This window comes from Salmo salar, chromosome ssa27 (assembly GCF_905237065.1).
Source record: "Salmo salar chromosome ssa27, Ssal_v3.1, whole genome shotgun sequence".
Classification (NCBI taxonomy): domain Eukaryota; kingdom Metazoa; phylum Chordata; class Actinopteri; order Salmoniformes; family Salmonidae; genus Salmo; species Salmo salar.
This window is the reverse complement of record NC_059468.1, coordinates 35,946,040-35,966,341: the sequence shown is the minus strand read 5'-3', so window position 1 is coordinate 35,966,341 and position 20,302 is coordinate 35,946,040. Positions and strand designations below refer to the sequence as shown.

Genomic DNA, 20,302 nt, shown 5'->3' with positions numbered 1-20,302 from the left:
TTGCAAATACCTGGAATAATTATAACTACTTTCAATGCATCTCACAAAAACACCTACTTATGTGGATGTGTTGGTATCGGACCATAACTCAATGCGACGGACACACTGAAGTGCGCATGTATACGTTACTATGGTTATCACCCCTACTATGGCAAGCAGAAGATACCAAACAGTACAAACTCGAAACGCATACATTCCCCGTTGTGACACACCGGAAGTAGGTTTTGGTGTCAGTTTAGCCACAGTTTCTATCTTTGGCTTCGCCTTCATTTCCTACTCAGAATAACAACAACAAAGACAGATTGATAACAAATAATTATTCAAATCGTCTCAAATAAAGGAATAGACTCTGAATCGGAGAGATAGAGCACAGCCAGCTATGCTGACAGATGCAGGTTAGCGAGCTATTTCCATACTCTGACGGTATTGTCTGACAGCTCAGCTTTTGAGCTAACGTTAGCCAGCGTAACGCATATTCACATTGCTGTTAGTTTTGGGAAGCTGAGTATTGGTCGATGGTGCAGCACGTAAGCTTCATGTTGGCAATCTATTATTACTTAATTAATAAAACATGAGAGGTCATGTGTTATGACATGTTTTATCTAGGCTGTGACATGGTCACATTCAGTGATATGATATGTTGTCCATTTACAGATTATACAGTGAATGCTTCAGGTGCTCGGCGTGCCAAGAAGAGGACAGCAATGGAGTCATCATCTGGGGATGGTCAGTCGTCCCTTCGCTCCTCTGGTAGACAGGTCAACGTCAGAATGAAGCGCTGTAATAATCCTCCACCTGGACAGGTATATGTGCACCCTAATATTAGATAAAACAGACTAAATACAGTTGCTTTGGAACTAACCAGAGCCGGCAGATCAAGTATTTTACCTGAGCTAGGCACAATACTAGATCTTTCGGCTCTGGCTAGTTTGGGACTGTGGGGTGTAGTGAGACCACCTTTTTTCAGTCATTCTCACTCACTTTACCCATTTCCATCCAGTCAGCCCATTAAGAGCTCCCTGCCTTTTACCAATCTCTCTGCTTTCCTTAATAAACATATTTTCCTTGATATTGAAGTCTGTCTGTCATTGGATTCCAGACTAAAAGAAAAGCCACTGACACAGAGGAAGAAGAGGACCAATCTGAGAAGAAGTACAGAAAGTGTGAAAAGGCTGGATGCTCGGCCACATACCCAGTGTGCTTTGCTAGCGCCTCTGAAAGGTATCATCAAATATTTTTTTTATAACTAAACCAAGATAGACAACAGCCTGTAGTTTCAAATGGGAACAAATTAGTCATAGTGGGCAGAACAAGGAAGGAGGTGGGTAGAGCCAAGCACGAGCTAGCGAGATCCTATTGGCGCGTTCTAGTCACATTTGCATATTTCCGTTGGGGAACACCTACTCTGAAGTGCACGTGTGCATTAACTCCATTTTCCTTTGCACTCCTTTTAAACTATGCAGTTTTTTAAAGCTTTGGCGAAGGGTAAAGTCTACAAAACTAGTTTTGGGAACAGAAAACTGTATTGAGATCAAATGTTTCATCGATGAGTAAATTATCAGAATGTCGGCCAAAATCCATCCACTTCTAGCCATTGGGCTTTCTCTCACTACCATATTTGGTATTGAGTGGATACGCCAACCGGATGCTTCACGTTTATACATCCGGTGAAATATCTCTCATTGTTGTTCTATCTGGTATCATCTCCTGTTTTTACTTCACTGGTGGTTTCCAGAGAGAGTCATTGGCAGCTGTGTCCGAAATCTGTCTTGCCTACTACTTACTAAAACTACATACTGTGTACTAATTGTACTACATACTATTTAGAACGTACTGTTTAGTACAAATGTATGCAGTAAGCAACAAATATCAACATACTACTCATCCATACTGAGGATGCATCTTCTGATGAGCTGTTGGGTTGATTCCCGCCGCTCGTTCATTTTGGTACAGCGCGTCACCTTCTCTGATTATCAGCTGTTGTCAAACACACGCGTCTGGAAAGACGATTTCTTTTCCTCAATAGTGTGCAGTGAATTGTACTAGATGAAAAATGAGTAGGATATCCTGCGTTTAAAGCATACAAAGTTTTTGAAATTTCATATACGGTACTTCATATGCGTTCTATTTTTGTATGCCTACTATTTAGAACGCAAGTATGGGAGTTCTACCACTGTCTTATATCAAATAGTGTGACGATTCTGCCTGCACTGATCAGTTGAGGGACAAGCGTCCCGTATGAGTGATGCCACCTGTTGGAAGACAATGGAGAGAAAGTATGACATCGCATTCAGTGTGTTGAGTACTTGCTGACATGTTTCTTACTGCTCTCCGTCTTTCTTTCAGGTGCGCCAAAAACGGCTACACTTCTCGGTGGTACCATTTGTCCTGCGGGGAGCACTTTTGCAATGAGTGTTTTGATCACTACTATAGAAGGTTAACAGTCTAATTAAAAAATAACATTGTCATTTTGTCAAACACGTCATCATAGACACTTGTTCTCTGTTGATCTGAATGTAATGACTATATCTTTCCTTGGTTTATCAGTCACAAAGATGGCTATGAGACATATGCATCCTGGAAGAGGGTTTGGACTGGCAATGGGAAGAGTGAGCCCAGTCTGAAAGCTTTCATGGCAGATCAACAGCTTCCATACTGGGTGAGAGCAACACAGCTGCCTTTCAACCCAAAATGTCTAGCTAACTGGCATAGTATTCAGGTCAATGCAGCCATTCTCCATCAAGTGAGTAATTCAAACACATTCACTCCAATGTGATTGGTTTCCAGGTCCAATGCACTAAGCCAGACTGTGGGAAATGGCGTCAGCTCACCAAGGAGATCCAGCTCACTGCCTCACTAGCAGCCACGTATCGCTGTGGCATGAAGTTCAACAATGTCAAGGTAAACAGGAAGTAGCAGGAGGAAGAGACAACAACATAATCAACAATAACTTGATTGACATTTCATGATAGTGCCATAATATCACGTGTTTACGTCTACAGACCGAAGGGCCAGACCAGTGCTCTCTGCCAGAAGATTTGGTGAGTGACTGTCTTTAAAAATTACCTTCTGAGTTCCTTCATGTTCAGTCAACAATTTAAAGTATCACTGCAGCCTTGTCTTTATTCGGAACCTTGTTGTGTTCCACAGAGAGTGGCAGAGGTGATCGACAGCTGGTGGCATTCCATGCTGATCCTGCCCCCGTTATTTAAGGACAGCCCGGCCAACCCGTTCCTCACAGCCTACTATCCCGACTGTGTGGGCATGAGCCCCTCAGGATCCACCAGCAACCACTCTCATGCTGAGTTGAGGGCAGAGCACTGCAGAGCCGTCCCACCACAGAGTAAGTCCATCCAGGGTGGGGAGAGAATCCACATCTCAACCCTGGTGCTCTACTTCACAGAGAAGGTAGTACGACCCAGAGCTAAGGAACCAGTAAATCGCCAAGTAGTTAATATCCATAATAAAATGGGTGGTTCGAGCCCGGAATGCTGATTGGCTGACAGCCGTGGTATATCAGACCGTATAGCACCAGTATGATAAAACATGTATTTGTACTGACCTAGTTACGTTGGTAACCAGTTTATAATAGCAATAAGGCACCTCAGGGGTTTGTGGTATATGGCCAATATACCATGGCTAAGGGGTGTGTCCAGGCATCCCGCGATGCGTTGTGTCTAAGAGCAGCCTTTAGCCGTTGTATATTGACCATATACCACACCCCCTCGTGCCTTATTGCTTAAGTCTAGCATACTTCTGTTTCTATTATCTTAGCTAGTCTGTTGAACCACCAGTCACTCATGGTCAGTAAATACATGTTCTATAACTCATACTTTGTGTTCAGTTCCAGGGCTGTGTCCATACTTCCAGCCCTTTTACCAGCCCAACGAGTGTGGGAAGGCCTTGTGTGTGCGACCGGACATGATGGAGCTGGATGAGCTCTACGAGTTTCCAGAGTTTTCCCGTGACCCCACCATGTACCTGGCCCTGCGCAACCTTATCCTGGCCTCCTGGCACAGAGGCTGTAAGGTAGCCAGACAGATAAGTCCTACACTGTTTAAATTAGACACTTTTTGGAAGCGTCATAGTAGTCATAATAATAATAATAATATATATATTTTTTTTCATTACAAACAAGAATCTCAAAGTTGCTTTGAAAACCAAAAGAAATGTAGAGATCTGTCAGTTCATGGTTGGTGGTCTTCCACAGCTTCAGAGGGAAAGACAGTCAGTAGCTTGAGCGGAGGGAGCATCGAGGATAGACAGGCAGGGAGAAACGTCAGTCAGATACTGGTAGACAGGCCTAGAGCTCTTCATCAGACACGCCGTCTCCTCTTCCTCCGTAGGTAGGCTGGATCATCCACTAGCGGAGGGGGCATCGAGGATAGACAGGCAGGGAGAAACGTCAGTCAGATACTGGTAGACAGGCCTAGAGCTCTTCATCAGACACGCCGTCTCCTCTTCCTCCGTAGGTAGGCTGGATCATCCACTAGCGGAGGGGGCATCGAGGATAGACAGGCAGGGAGAAACGTCAGTCAGATACTGGTAGACAGGCCTAGAGCTCTTCATCAGACACGCCGTCTCCTCTTCCTCCGTAGGTAGGCTGGATCATCCACTAGCGGAGGGAGCATCGAGGATAGACAGGCAGGGAGAAACGTCAGTCAGATACTGGTAGACAGGCCTAGAGCTCTTCATCAGACACGCCGTCTCCTCTTCCTCCGTAGGAGGCGCACACTACGAGGAGCATCGAGGAAGACAGGCAGGGAGAAACGTCAGTCAGATACTGGTAGACAGGCCTAGAGCTCTTCATCAGACACGCCGTCTCCTCTTCCTCCGTAGGTAGGCTGGATCATCCACTAGCGTCCACCTGGTTTGTGTGGAGTACTTTCTTTTTCCACATGTTATTTCACATACCCAGCCATCTAGTCACATACCTATAATTTGATGAGAGACTAATAGAATAGTGAGGAAAAACAATGGAGTTACATGACCTAGGAGAAATGACATGGGTTTTCTATCAATTAAACACAACAGAGCCTGGTGATAATGATTAAATACGTCCCTTCCTCTCATGTCTAGGAGGTGCTGACACCCCAGAACTGTGCTCCCCACATCATTGTGAGAGGGCTGGTGCGTGTGCGTTGTGTACAAGAAATGGACAGGGTGCTTCTCTTCATGACCAGGAAGGGTCTGATCAACACTGGGGTTTTATCAGTCAAACAGCCCCTGCTTCCCGAGCGCTACCACAACGTAAGGGTGTCTAATTTTATACCATCAACTTCGTCCAGTTATGTTCTGCAGCTCATACAGACTTTTTGTTGGTCTTTGCAGAAGAACGTGATTGTGATTGGAGCCGGGGCATCGGGGCTGGCTGCTGCGCGGCAACTGCAAAACTTTGGCATGCAGGTAATATTTTAAGATTAAAATGTAGAACTACTTCAAGTGTTCATTTTTGTTTTCAATGTTTTGACCATACCCAGTTAGCACATAACGTTCTGAGAACCTTATGTTTCTTAGAGCTTGGTGAGAGCGTGGTTGTCCTATGGTCATTCCCAGAACTTCCTACAATGTTCTGGGAATGGTGCAGGATACCCAGCTAGCACGTAACATTCTGAGAACCATATGTTCCCAACTGGCTGACTACACCGCTCGCGTCGCAAAATACATTTTGAAATCTATGTTATTCAATTATTGCACCCACACTGCTCGCGCGCGCCAACGAGCGTCTGCGTCAAGGGCTAAAATAGAAATCAGTTCTATTTCTGACACAGATCGCGCTGCAAGTCCTGCCTCTCCCATCTCCTCATTGGTTTATAGAAGCAGGTACCCACGTGCCATCTCCTCATTGGTTATACCCATGTGGGTGACTGAAAGATGAACGAGGTCAGTGGCGGTAATGCACCTAATTTATGAAAGTTGCCAATCGCAATATAAAGTCAAGAGAAGAAAAAGCCTTGAAGGAAGAGAGATGACTAGAAACGATTCGGTTGACCGTTTTATGTGTGGATTAATTGGTGGAGTAGAGGACCTTGTGCATTTCAGGTAAAATAACAACTCAATGTTTATCCCAGGACAAATTAGCTAGCAACAGCAAGCTAGCTAGCTAAATTGCCATAAATGTTTATTGCTTTTCGACCTGTCCCCAAATTAATATAATTGGTTCAGAGTTTGTTTTGATATTTTAACCTGCGTGTCGTGATCGCGTTTGGTGTGGGGGGACAAAATATATTTATGCACGGGTTCTGTGTTAGGTGGGAATTTCAGTACTTCAGCATAACGTTTCCTCATGATTCTATTTAAAATACATTTCTCAAATTGTTCAGAGAACGTTAAGAAACAATGTTCTGCTGTGGGAATTTCAGTACTTCAGCATAACATTTTCTACAGGTTTCCTCATGGTTCTATTTAAAGTAATTTTCTCAGAACATTATGAAAACTTTCCATTAAAAACCACAAGATAACATTAGTAACGTTCAAAGAACGTTCTGAGAATGTTATTTAAAAATATATACATTCTGTTCTCAGCCTCAACAAAACTCTATCTTCTATCTTGTTAAGTGTGTTCAGGTGTGTTGGCCAAGTCCACTAACTGGCCACACCTGATCTTAATGAGTGCTTGTTTCCTTGGAAATGGGGTCTTTTTGAATAGATTCAAATGAACAGCTTTGTATGAGTTAAAAAACCATGGCATGCTATCTCCATGCTGGTGGCACAGAGGACTAATTCCGTGGATAGAGAACAGTAGATCATACGTTTGAATCTCACTGACTCCGTGCCACAATATATATATATATATATTTTTTTTTTTGCATGATTAATGCCTAAGCAAATACATTTCCATGTATAAGCTAGCAGTGTTGTTAAAAGTCTTATTGTACATGTTCTCAGAACGTTATTTAATTACCTTCAAATAACCTATCATTTTTGTTCTCAGAACCTCCCTGCAACCTCTAAAAATGTTTGTTCCCAGAACAGGTGATATTTTCAATTCCATTCTCAGAACATTTAAAAAATGTTCAGTTTTACCCGTCAGGAAACGTACGAGTTCATTCCCAGAACCTATGGAAATCAATAACATATGTTTCCACAACTTCCAAGGAAACAAATGTGCTAGCTGGGTGTCCTAATTGTAGGTTAATTCAGATATGGAACCTACTCCTATAATAACCCATAAGATGTTCTTGTCTGAAATGCGGCATACTAAGTATTGTTCACAACATATTGAATGAATAACTACTGATGAGTTCTGTGGCTGTGCCTTCTTCATGAACTTTAACCTCCAAGTGTTTGATCCAATCACAGGTGGTGATGCTCGAGGCGAGTGAGCGGATTGGAGGGCGGGTGTGGGATGATACATCGCTGGGCGGCGTCACGGTGGGTCGGGGGGCCCAGATTGTGAACGGCTGTGTGAACAACCCAATTGCACTGATGAGTGAGCAGGTGAGAGATTCTTTGTAACAACACTGACACAAACTACTGGCTCTCAGTCATTCACTCACAACCCGTACCTTGAAAACAGGATTTTTCAGTGTCCACATTTCTAATCATTCACCCAAAGTTCAACCAAAGTTCAACCAAAGTCAACCATTTGTATTTTTTATGCTGCTGCCTCATTTGATGTAGTATTGTGTAACTGCTAATAGATGCCGCAGAAGTCTTTCGGGTCCTACAAGTATTCACATACTCAGTTGCTTCTCTTGTATCTAGCTCAGCATTAATATGCACAAGCTGGGGGAGAGGTGTGACCTGTTCCAGGAGGGAGGGAGTGCCACAGACCCGGCCATCGATAAGCGCATGGACTTCCACTTTAACGCCATCCTGGATGTGGTGTCAGAATGGAGGAAAGACAAGTCTCAGAACCAGGACACTCCTCTGGGAGGTACAACACATTTCTGGTCACTCCTAGGGTTGGTAACTCTGGTAACTTTCCCCAAAATGTCAAGGTTTTACAGAAATAGCGGTAAAGCCTGGTGTATACACTACACGACTTTCAAAATCCTAACATCACTTAACCTCTCACATTAAACAACCACCTATCCTGTAGTGGTGTGGCACAGACGGGTCACACTAAACGCTGTAGCACAGACAGGGGTCACACACTAAACGCTGTGGCACAGACGGGGTCACACTAAACGCTGTAGCACAGACAGGGGTCACACTAAACGCTGTAGCACAGACAGGTCACACTAAACGCTGTGGCACAGACAGGGGTCACACTAAACGCTGTAGCACAGACAGGGGTCACACTAAACGCTGTAGCACAGACAGGGGTCACACTAAACGCTGTAGCACAGACAGGTCACACTAAACGCTGTAGCACAGACAGGTCACACTAAACGCTGTGGCACAGACGGGTCACACTAAACGCTGTAGCACAGACAGGGGTCACACACTAAACGGTGTAGCACAGACAGGTCACACTAAACGCTGTAGCACAGACAGGGGTCACACACTAAACGCTGTAGCACAGACAGGGGTCACACTAAATGCTGTAGCACAGACGGGTCACACACTAAACGCTGTAGCACAGACAGGTGTCACACACTAAACGCTGTAGCACAGACAGGGGTCACACACTAAACGGTGTAGCACAGACAGGGGTCACACACTAAACGCTGTGGCACAGACAGGTCACACTAAACGCTGTGGCACAGACAGGGGTCACACTAAACGCTGTAGCACAGACAGGGGTCACACTAAACGCTGTAGCACAGACAGGGGTCACACTAAACGCTGTAGCACAGACAGGTCACACTAAACGCTGTAGCACAGACAGGTCACACTAAACGCTGTGGCACAGACGGGTCACACTAAACGCTGTAGCACAGACAGGGGTCACACACTAAACGGTGTAGCACAGACAGGTCACACTAAACGCTGTAGCACAGACAGGGGTCACACACTAAACGCTGTAGCACAGACAGGGGTCACACACTAAACGCTGTAGCACAGACAGGGGTCACACTAAACGCTGTAGCACAGACGGGTCACACACTAAACGCTGTAGCACAGACAGGGGTCACACACTAAACGCTGTAGCACAGACAGGGGTCACACACTAAACGGTGTAGCACAGACAGGGGTCACACACTAAACGCTGTGGCACAGACAGGGGCCACACACTAAACGCTGTAGCACAGACAGGGGTCACACGGTGTGGCACAGACAGGGGTCAAACTAAACGCTGTAGCACAGACAGGGGTCACACACTAAACGGTGTGGCACAGACAGGGGTCACACTAAACGGTGAGGCACAGACAGGGGTCACACACTACAAGATTATTCACTTGGTCTTGAGGATTCTTCATACCACGCTTTCTCACCAAAACGATGATGTGATTTAGAGTTAATGTAGCTCCAACAAGCTGTGGCTCAAAGCAGCCTCAAATGTTTTCCGTCAGACGTTCATGCTTGTCATACAGAGTTGAAATAACTAGCCAACATTTTGAATTGAACAACATTGCTTGTGAACTTCAGAGCTGAAAAAATGTGCTACTTTTCCTTTGGTTAAAGGCAAGTGGAAACACATACTAGCAGTAGTCATGGCCCCAGCTCCAGAGGCTACATGTCCTGGGTGATGTGAAACAACATCACCATCTCACTGGCTTCTTCTCTGGCCAGCTCTCATTGGCTGTTGCTCATCACTGTTCTCAAAACGTGTCGTTGCACATCTCACACTACAAGAGCATTGTAGATTTTGAGCCGATTTAAAATCAAACATGTTTGAAAATATGGGGACGTCTGGGACTGCTCAAAGACGAGATCGGTAGCCCTGAGATTGCGTCTCTTACCAGCTCACGTTAAACGAGTGTCGGTGACGGCCGCGCGCCCCGAGTAGACAACGACATGATGGATTTTGTCTCCGATCTCAAAAACTTGTCTGGGACAGCTAAATATGGGGCAAAATCGTGTAGTGTTTTAGAGTAATCACAGAATTTATACTTATTTACTCCTGATTCCAGAAATATTCCAACCAGGGTTTCTGGAAGACTTGGGAATTTTGGGACACTTATCGGAATTTTGCAACCCTAGTCACTCCTCTCAATGATTTGCTTATATGTGAAGTTCAAAGTAGTGATAGACATTTGGGCAGTTTCTAGTTTCTTTCATTTTACAATTTTCACTTCCAGAAAAAATCCAGGAGGTCTACAAGACATTCCTTCAGGAGTCTGGGGTCCAGTTCAGCCAGTTGGAGGAGAAAGTGCTTCAGTTCCATCTCAGCAACCTGGAATATGCCTGTGGAAGCACACTGGACCAGGTCTGAGGATGAGATCATTCCTACCCTGTCTCTTGTGACAGTCGATGAAGTGACCGTAGGAGAGTTCTGATAACATAGTCAGGGGTTAAGGTTCTCCGTTACAGCAACGGATTTCCATCATATGGATTCCGGAGAAGTCGGGGTTTTTTCGATCAGTGAAGATGCTTAATAAAATCTGGTTTGGAGATGCTTGTCTGTGTTAGGCTATGAAATATATTCCCAAATAAATGTATTCTCAAGTATTTGATTTTCTATGTTACACTGTGTGTATTGAACTGACATGCATGATTGTTGGTGACACTCCGATGTTCAGATGAAGGGAATGAAATAGTCTGTAATGCACAACACAGCAGCGCTCAACTCCGACAGCGGTGTCTAGTCTACTGTAGCTGCTGGTAAAGTCATTCAAATACTCTGCTAACATTTTTTCCCCGTTTTTAATGTTATTAAAACAAAATCAGACAACCCCATAGTAGAATATTTGACCTATTTACCAAGTCGTCTTGTTGTGTTTTTATAAGTATTCCTCTCGAGGCTCATTGAAGTTACGAGAGCCAATGCAGTTGTGGGAAAACACTTTTGAAAGCAGTTTTCGCCTTTGCTAAAAGAAGAGTGGGATCCCAGTTTTCCATTGCTATCCCGTTTATTTCTATACTCCTTCAATTGCACGTGGCGTCGTTGTACAAATGCAGTTTTACAACCAGAGTTACAAGAATGGTTTAGGTGCAACTATGCAACAGAGCTCTTAAAATGGGCAATGTTGTCTTCAAAGGTCAGTGACATACATTGTAATAGAAAAAAAGTGAAGTGAATACTAATTATTAATGCTGTATGTATAATCCATTAATAATAACAATCCGGATGTGGTGTTCTATGGGGTAAATGCAGATGGACCAACCCCATGCTTCAGCCTATGTACATTTTATAAACACTTTGCTATCAGTTTGGCTACAGGTGCTAATGCTTATTCCTGATAGCATACCTGATAATATAAACCATGCATATGCTATATTGGAATGATCCAATATGTTCAAATCATTTTAACATCATTTTTACCAACAGTTATTGGGCCCATTTTTGGAGGTGGAAATGATATTTTTTAGATGGTGTCATTTTATTTTCATGCTTTTTTTGAGTAGAATGTTTTTTTTTAAGTCACCAGAACTGAGCTTCTCAGTCCTTGTGAAAAAAACGATCCCGTTGAGGACCCCCTAAGCAAGGGCACATGTACAAAATGATTCTCTTTCCCTAAAAGCATGATGGTTATTATGACTTTCTTAAATGAAAGTGGAGGTTAACTTGTCCTCAGACAATCCATCTGAGATTGTCTTAAGTTTCAGTCATGAGATTTTGTGTTGTTGCTTTAACCCCTGAACATAGTGTGTGTGTGTGTGTGTGTGTGTGTGTGTGTGTGTGTGGCAGGTATCAGCTCGGTCCTGGGACCACAACGAGTTCTTTGCTCAGTTCTCAGGAGACCATACACTGCTGACAGAGGGCTATTCGTCTGTGCTTAACAGACTGGCTGAGGGTCTCGATATCCGCATCAAGAGCCCGGTGAGCCATCAAATACTATGTCCCAATTAACTCTCCTTCCTCGCAAAGTGCGCACTTGTTCACTTCCCTTCACTGATTTGAAAGGAAATGACTGGTATGAGAAATATGCTGGAAACTCCTACTAGCCAATGCCTTAAGCAATTCAATGCTTTTTAGATGTGTGAACAAGTGCACACTTAGGGTGCGTCCCAATAATATCTCCTTATGTTCCTTTCGTTGCCCATTCTCCTCTCATCTTGGTTGTAGTATATAGTTAGGTAAAAGTGAGAGGTTTCTCAATTTTCTTTGTACCCAAGCATTTCGAGCAATGCCTCACAATCACAGTACACTTGTTTCATTGTAGGTTCAAGCTATCGATTACTCAGGGGATATAGTCAAAGTTACCTCATCCAATGGGACTCAGTGGACAGCACAGAAAGTAAGGACTCATTTGTTTATTTACAGAGTAATGATGCATGTTATAGTACAGTTGTCTTCTCTGACACTCCACTCTTACTTGTTATAGTACAGTTGTCTTCTCTGACACTCCACTCTTACATGTTATAGTACAGTTGTCTTCTCTGACACTCCACTCTTACCTGTTATAGTACAGTTGTCTTCTCTGACACCCTACTCTTACCTGTGATAGTACAGTTGTCTTCCCTGACACTCCACTCTTACCTGTTATAGTACAGTTGTCTTCCCTGACACTCTACTCTTACCTGTGATAGTACAGTTGTCTTCCCTGACACTCCACTCTTACCTGTTATAGTACAGTTGTCTTCTCTGACACTCCACTCTTACCTGTTATAGTACAGTTGTCTTCTCTGACACTCCACTCTTAACTGTAGCTTTGGGAACATTTATTTTGTCATTTTTTTAGGTTCTGGTGACAGTCCCATTGACTTTACTCCAGAAGAATATCATTAAATTCAACCCTCCTCTTCCTGAGAGAAAGCTGAAAGCCATCCACAGTCTTGGAGCAGGTCTCATTGAAAAGGTAAGGGTTTAGAGCTGCGACACAGTCTGGGTGATGTAACTGAAACTGGTTCACCCTGTCACCAGAAACTCTTAATCTGGAGGTGAAAGAAACACACACCTGTTTAGGTGAGGTGCTGGATAGCGGAGTAGAACACCTGTTTAGGAGAGGTGCTGGCTAGCGGAGTAGAACACCTGTTTAGGAGAGGTGCTGGCTAGCGGAGTAGAACACCTGTTTAGGAGAGGTGCTGGCTAGCGGAGTAGAACACCTGTTTAGGAGAGGTGCTGGCTAGCGGAGTAGAACACCTGTTTAGTAGAGGTGCTGGCTAGCGGAGTAGAACACCTGTTTAGGTGAGGTGCTGGATAGCGGAGTAGAACACCTGTTTAGGAGAGGTGCTGGCTAGCGGAGTAGAACACCTGTTTAGGAGAGGTGCTTGCTAGCGGAGTAGAACACCTGTTTAGTAGAGGTGCTGGATAGCGGAGTAGAACACCTGTTTAGGAGAGGTGCTGGCTAGCGGAGTAGAACACCTGTTTAGGAGAGGTGCTGGCTAGCGGAGTAGAACACCTGTTTAGGTGAGGTGCTGGATAGCGGAGTAGAACACCTGTTTAGGAGAGGTGCTGGCTAGCGGAGTAGAACACCTGTTTAGGAGAGGTGCTGGCTAGCGGAGTAGAACACCTGTTTAGGAGAGGTGCTGGCTAGCGGAGTAGAACACCTGTTTAGGAGAGGTGCTGGCTAGCGGAGTAGAACACCTGTTTAGGAGAGGTGCTTGCTAGCGGAGTAGAACACCTGTTTAGGAGAGGCGCTGGCTAGCGGAGTAGAACACCTGTTTAGGAGAGGCGCTGGCTAGCGGAGTAGAACACCTGTTTAGGAGACGCGCTGGCTAGCGGAGTAGAACACCTGTTTAGGAGAGGTGCTGGCTAGCGGAGTAGAACACCTGTTTAGGTGAGGTGCTGGCTAGCGGAGTAGAACACCTGTTTAGTAGAGGTGCTGGCTAGCGGAGTAGAACACCTGTTTAGTAGAGGTGCTGGCTAGCGGAGTAGAACACCTGTTTAGGAGAGGTGCTGGCTAGCGGAGTAGAACACCTGTTTAGGAGAGGTGCTGGCTAGCGGAGTAGAACACCTGTTTAGGAGAGGTGCTGGCTAGCGGAGTAGAACACCTGTTTAGGAGAGGTGCTGGCTAGCGGAGTAGTACACCTGTTTAGGAGAGGTGCTGGCTAGCGGAGTAGAACACCTGTTTAGGAGAGGTGCTGGCTAGCGGAGTAGAACACCTGTTTAGGAGAGGTGCTGGCTAGCGGAGTAGAACACCTGTTTAGGAGAGGTGCTGGCTAGCGGAGTAGAACACCTGTTTAGGAGAAGTGCTGGCTAGCGGAGTAGAACACCTGTTTAGGAGAGGTGCTGGATAGCGGAGTAGAACACCTGTTTAGGTGAGGTGCTGGATAGCGGAGTAGAACACCTGTTTAGGAGAGGTGCTGGCTAGCGGAGTAGAACACCTGTTTAGGAGAGGTGCTGGCTAGCGGAGTAGAACACCTGTTTAGGAGAGGTGCTGGCTAGCGGAGTAGAACACCTGTTTAGGAGAGGTGCTGGCTAGCGGAGTAGAACACCTGTTTAGGAGAGGTGCTGGCTAGCGGAGTAGAACACCTGTTTAGGAGAGGTGCTGGCTAGCGGAGTAGAACACCTGTTTAGGAGAGGTGCTGGCTAGCGGAGTAGAACACCTGTTTAGGAGAGGTGCTGGCTAGCGGAGTAGAACACCTGTTTAGGAGAGGTGCTGGATAGCGGAGTAGAACACCTGTTTAGGAGAGGTGCTGGATAGCGGAGTAGAACACCTGTTTAGGAGAGGTGCTGGATAGCGGAGTAGAACACCTGTTTAGGAGAGGTGCTGGATAGCGGAGTAGAACACCTGTTTAGGCGAGGTGCTGGATAGCGGAGTAGAACACCTGTTTAGGAGAGGTGCTGGCTAGCGGAGTAGAACACCTGTTTAGGAGAGGTGCTGGCTAGCGGAGTAGAACACCTGTTTAGGAGAGGTGCTGGATAGCGGAGTAGAACACCTGTTTAGGAGAGGTGCTGGATAGCGGAGTAGAACACCTGTTTAGGTGAGGTGCTGGATAGCGGAGTAGAACACCTGTTTAGGAGAGGTGCTGGCTAGCGGAGTAGAACACCTGTTTAGGAGAGGTGCTGGCTAGCGGAGTATAACACCTGTTTAGGAGAGGTGCTGGCTAGCGGAGTAGAACACCTGTTTAGGAGAGGTGCTGGATAGCGGAGTAGAACACCTGTTTAGGAGAGGTGCTGGATAGCGGAGTAGAACACCTGTTTAGGTGAGGTGCTGGATAGCGGAGTAGAACACCTGTTTAGGAGAGGTGCTGGCTAGCGGAGTAGAACACCTGTTTAGGAGAGGTGCTGGCTAGCGGAGTAGAACACCTGTTTAGGAGAGGTGCTGGATAGCGGAGTAGAACACCTGTTTAGGAGAGGTGCTGGATAGCGGAGTAGAACACCTGTTTAGGTGAGGTGCTGGATAGCGGAGTAGAACACCTGTTTAGGAGAGGTGCTGGCTAGCGGAGTAGAACACCTGTTTAGGAGAGGTGCTGGATAGTGGAGTAGAACACCTGTTTAGGAGAGGTGCTGGCTAGCGGAGTAGAACACCTGTTTAGTAGAGGTGCTGGCTAGCGGAGTAGAACACCTGTTTAGTAGAGGTGCTGGCTAGCGGAGTAGAACACCTGTTTAGGAGAGGTGCTGGCTAGCGGAGTAGAACACCTGTTTAGGAGAGGTGCTGGCTAGCGGAGTAGAACACCTGTTTAGGAGAGGTGCTGGCTAGCGGAGTAGAACACCTGTTTAGGAGAGGTGCTGGCTAGCGGAGTAGAACACCTGTTTAGGAGAGGTGCTGGCTAGCGGAGTAGAACACCTGTTTAGGAGAGGTGCTGGCTAGCGGAGTAGAACACCTGTTTAGGAGAGGTGCTGGATAGCGGAGTAGAACACTTGAAAAAGAAAAGGAGAGCACTAGGATCTCAGATGCAATAATTGAATAACCCATTAACCAACGTTTCTTCATCAGAAACTGTCTTAACACACATTCCTACTCTCAGGTTGCTCTGCAGTTCCCGTTTCGCTTCTGGGACGGAAAGATCCAAGGAGCAGATTACTTTGGCCACATTCCACCCAGTCCTGACAAGAGAGGGATGTTTGGTGTATTCTATGACATGGATCCACAGGTGAGTTACCAGCAATCATCTTTGTACTCTAGCTATACGTACTAACTACTATGTAATCATCTGTTATTTCAATGGAGAGAAATGCTGTTATGTAAACATTAGAGACAGCTGAGGTTTTTGCAGCATGTTCATTGAAGTGAACCTGTTGAATAGTGGACAGGAATGTATGCTGAGTACGTAAAAAAAGGTTTCCTACCAGAGAAAAAGATGTGTTCCTATCTTGGCCCATTCCGCAGGGAAAGCGGAGTGTCCTGATGTCCGTCATCACTGGTGAAGCTCTGCCCTCTATCAGGGACATGGAGGACAAAGATGTCGCTGATCAGTGCATGAAGGTGCTGCGTGAACTCTTCAAGGAGCAGGTATTAGAACTACTGTCTACTTTGAAGAGAAAACCTTACATTAGGACTTAGGACTACTACAAATGACATTTTAAGGTATACAAAATAAATGTAAAATAAAGAAATAATGTTGTACCTGTATCTTCACGTATTTTTCCATTGTAGGAGGTCCCAGAGCCGGTGAATTACTTTGTGACTCGGTGGAGCAGAGACATGTGGTCTCAGATGTCATACAGCTTTGTGAAGACAGGAGGCAGTGGGGAAGCCTATGACGTCATTGCTGAAGATGTACAAGGAAAAGTGTTCTTTGCTGGGGAGGTAAGACCTGACCCCTTTTATCATCGTACACCAGTGGAGGCTGCTGAGGGGACAACGGCCAATAATAATGTCAGGAACGGAGCAAATGGAATGGCATCAAACACCTGGAAACCATGGAAACCATGTGTGTTTTGATGTATTTGATACCATTCCACTGATTCCACTCCAGCCATTACCACGAGCCTGTCCTCCCCAATTAAGGTGCCACCAATCTCCTGTGTCTTATACCAATGTATTACTACAGGCCTTCACTTGAAAGATAACTTCTTTTTTTTATTTCACCTTTATTTAGTTCTCATTTACAACTGCGACCTGGCCAAGATAAACCACAGCAGATTGGCACATACAACAACACAGAGTTACACATGGAATAAACAAACATACAGTCAATAATACAGTAGGGAAAAAAAGTCTATATACAGTGAGTGCAAATGAGGTGAGATAAGGAAGGTAAGGCAATAAATAGGCCATGGTGGCGAAGTAATTACAATATAGCAATTAAAAACTGGAATGGTAGATGTGCAGAATATGACTGTGCAAGTAGAGATACTGGGGTGCAAAGGAGCAAGATGGATAAATAAATAAATAAATACAGTATGGGGATGAGGTAGTTGGATGGACTGTTTACAGATTGGCTATGTACAGGTGCAGTGATCTATGAGCTGCTCTGACAGCTGGTGCTTAAAGCTAGTGAGGGAGATAAGAGTCTCCAGCTTCAGTGATTTTTGCAGTTCGTTCCAGTCATTGGCAGCAGAGAACTGGAAGGAAAGGCCTGGAAGGAAAAACATCCATGAGAAGCTTTTCAGAGTAGGACTGCTGATTTAGGACCAGTTTTGCCTTTTAGATCACAATGAATCAGATGACATGGACAGATGAGACCTGATTCTAGATCAGTACTCCTACTCTGAGACACTTGATAGATACGGCCCCTGATTTAACGTTTGTTTTTCTCCTGTCTTTCTATCTTCAGGCGACCAACAGGCACTTTCCTCAGACGGTAACAGGAGCCTATTTGAGTGGCGTCCGAGAAGCGAGTAAAATAGCTGCTTTGTAACTCCTTCCCTTCGAGCGGTCACACGATACCAGCATAAAGACATCTAAGTTGTACAGAGCAAAGCATTCGCTCCCCAAGCTGCTCCTCTTCAAGTGGTGTCTTCCTTGTGTGTACTGTTCCTCGTGTGAGCAGAGATGGCTAATGCTGTTTGAAATATTATGGTTAAGTTTTTCTGTTATTATGAGTGAAATATGACGCATCTTGTTGGTTTAGTTGGAGATCACTATAATTCAGGATCGGCAGCACACGTATGCTCCTAAACAATTAATTGTGATGTACAAATGGATAAACTGTATTTACATTCAATATGGATCGTCACCATTTGTTTGTCAATATTACATATCATTAATGGCTTTAAAAAATAATATAAATATATGTTTTATAGTCAGATACACCAGCTAGGTGCAGTGAAATGTGTTGTTTTACAGGATCAGCCATAGTAGTACGTCGCCCCAGGAGCAAATTAGGGTTAAGTGCCTTGCTCAAGGGCACATCGACTTATTTTTCACCTTGTCAGCTTGGAGATTAGAACCAGCAGCCTTTCAGTTACTGGCTCAACGCTCTAACAGCTAGGCTACCTGTTAACAGCTAGGCTACCTGTTAAGCTGTTAACAAGGGCACATCGACTTATTTTTCACCTTGTCAGCTTGGGTATTAGAACCAGCAGCCTTTCAGTTACTGGCCCAGTGCTCTAACAGCTAGGCTACCTGTTAACCGCTAGGCTACCTGTTAACCGCTAGGCTACCTGTTAACCGCTAGGCTAACTGCTGCCCTTTTAAAGTTCCAATGCGTGTGTGTGGGGATAATGAGCGCTTCACTGTCCAAGGACTAATATGATTTTAGTTGAGACGTTATGTAAATGAGTACTTCTGCATTAGTGTTTTTTGGGGGGGTTTTGTAATGATTCATTCATTCATTATAATTCACGTTTTCATAAACCTGGCCAAATAAAACAAACACCAAATAAGGATGGGTCATTTGGCTTTAATCAGAGTGACTGGTTAGTTAGTGTAGACTTCAGTTGGGTATTAGTTGTACCTGCATTGTTTTTAGCGAGTAAAGTTGAAAACATTTGACAGTTGTCTCTCTCTTTCTCCAGGTTATTGAGGCTTTAGTTGGCTACCACACTGATCATGTTCCTCTGTCTATATTCTGACACCATGTTCGAACATGGCATTTATTAAACATGTGTAGCTTAATAAATGAACCAAACTAACTACATTATGACTGACTCACTTAATTGAGACTTAATGCACTGCACTGATTTGTCACTAGCTGTGTAGTGCACTGCATGCTACAGGGGTGTATTCATTAGTCGGAGTCCGTTGCAAAACGTTTTGTCTTCTGCAAAAATGTTTTGCAACGGAAACCATTAACCATTTACTCTACGAAGCAAACGGGAACGAAATGGGGAGGGACCTACCTAAATCTGTCCAATAGAAACTTGTTTTCATTGCAATTAGAGTAAACGGTTGGAGTAAACGGCTTCTGTTGTGAAACCGTTAATTGCTTCCTCTAGGAACCAAATGGCGAAAACGGAATCAAACGGGGAGGGATCTACCTGAATTTATCAACTGGAAACTAGTGTATTCATTATGGAAACCGTTTAGCGTTTAAGAATCAAACTGAAGCAAACAAAAAAAACTTGGGTAAAATTCAGGTATGTCCCTCCCTGTTAAGTTCAGTTTGCTTCTGTTTAAGAAATGTTTTGTAACTTAAATCGGCGGAATGAATACACCCATTTAGTTTAGAATTTTTTACATTATAAAAATGTGGGGGGGTTTGAGTACTAATCCTTTTTATAATGTTTTATTATTATTAACAACAAATTAATACAAAAAGTACATTGGGGAACACAAGTATATATAAAAAACATAAAGAACAATTGGGCTAGGGAGTACAATATCACATTACACAAGGACCTTTTAAGGGGCATACACACATTTTATTATTCTAACAGCTTTTTTGTTGGTAGAGTATTTAAAATATAGTTCAATTTCTTATTGTGAGGTAAAAAAAAAAAATGTTTTAAAATGTACATTTGTGAATATGAAATTTGCCAAAAGAATAATTAATTTAATTACATAAAATTGTTTCAACTTAAAAAAAGAATCCAAGCAGTACATCTCTCCACATTAGTGTAAAATCTTCATAAATGTGTTAAATTATAAATCTACTGATGTCTTGCCAGTTTTCTTACATGAATACAATGCCAAAAAAGATGCAACACTGTTTCTGGGTGGTCATTACAAAAGGAGCAATTTGAGTTTATGTTTTCCTTAAACTTCTTCATATAGTGGTTGGCAGGATAATATTTATGAATAATTTTAAAAGAAGCTTCCTTGATTTTATTAATAAGTAGGTATGTGTGTGGCAACATCCAAACTTTTTTCCTAAGAAGATTTGATCAATAAAACCATTCCAATAAGGCATGACATAATGTATAGATACAACATCCTGCTGAAACAAGGCTAGTAGAGCTCTATTGTTGTTGGATGGACTAAAAGAAAAACTAATATTTTCTACTGATGAGTCAACAGATTTAATCGTAGGTATGTTCTGAGGGTCAGGTCTTGACATGTTCTTGAATAATAAAGCAACACTAGAGGGAATGGCATCT

General features: G+C 44.0%; 1 protein-coding gene across 2 annotated transcripts; it reads left to right on the top strand.

Moving 5' to 3' along the window:
* Window positions 1–211: 211 nt before the first annotated feature.
* On the top strand, window positions 212–18,898 carry LOC106589011 (lysine-specific histone demethylase 1B). Of its 2 annotated transcripts, none has more exons than XM_014178634.2 (21): window positions 212–395; window positions 655–803; window positions 1,100–1,221; window positions 2,347–2,436; window positions 2,548–2,659; window positions 2,788–2,901; window positions 3,003–3,041; window positions 3,151–3,343; window positions 3,845–4,029; window positions 5,080–5,250; window positions 5,332–5,406; window positions 7,303–7,440; window positions 7,708–7,879; window positions 10,131–10,258; window positions 11,681–11,812; window positions 12,156–12,230; window positions 12,675–12,791; window positions 15,847–15,972; window positions 16,209–16,331; window positions 16,476–16,628; window positions 17,599–18,898. In XM_014178634.2, the coding sequence occupies exons 1-21, from the start codon at window positions 380–382 to the stop codon at window positions 17,680–17,682; spliced, it is 2,514 nt and encodes an 837-aa protein (XP_014034109.2). In that variant the 5' UTR covers window positions 212–379; the 3' UTR covers window positions 17,683–18,898. The 2 variants fall into 2 exon arrangements, with proteins under 2 accessions (XP_014034109.2, XP_014034110.2); XM_014178635.2 differs by having other exon boundaries at window positions 212–527.
* The last annotated feature ends 1,404 nt before the right edge of the window (window positions 18,899–20,302 follow it).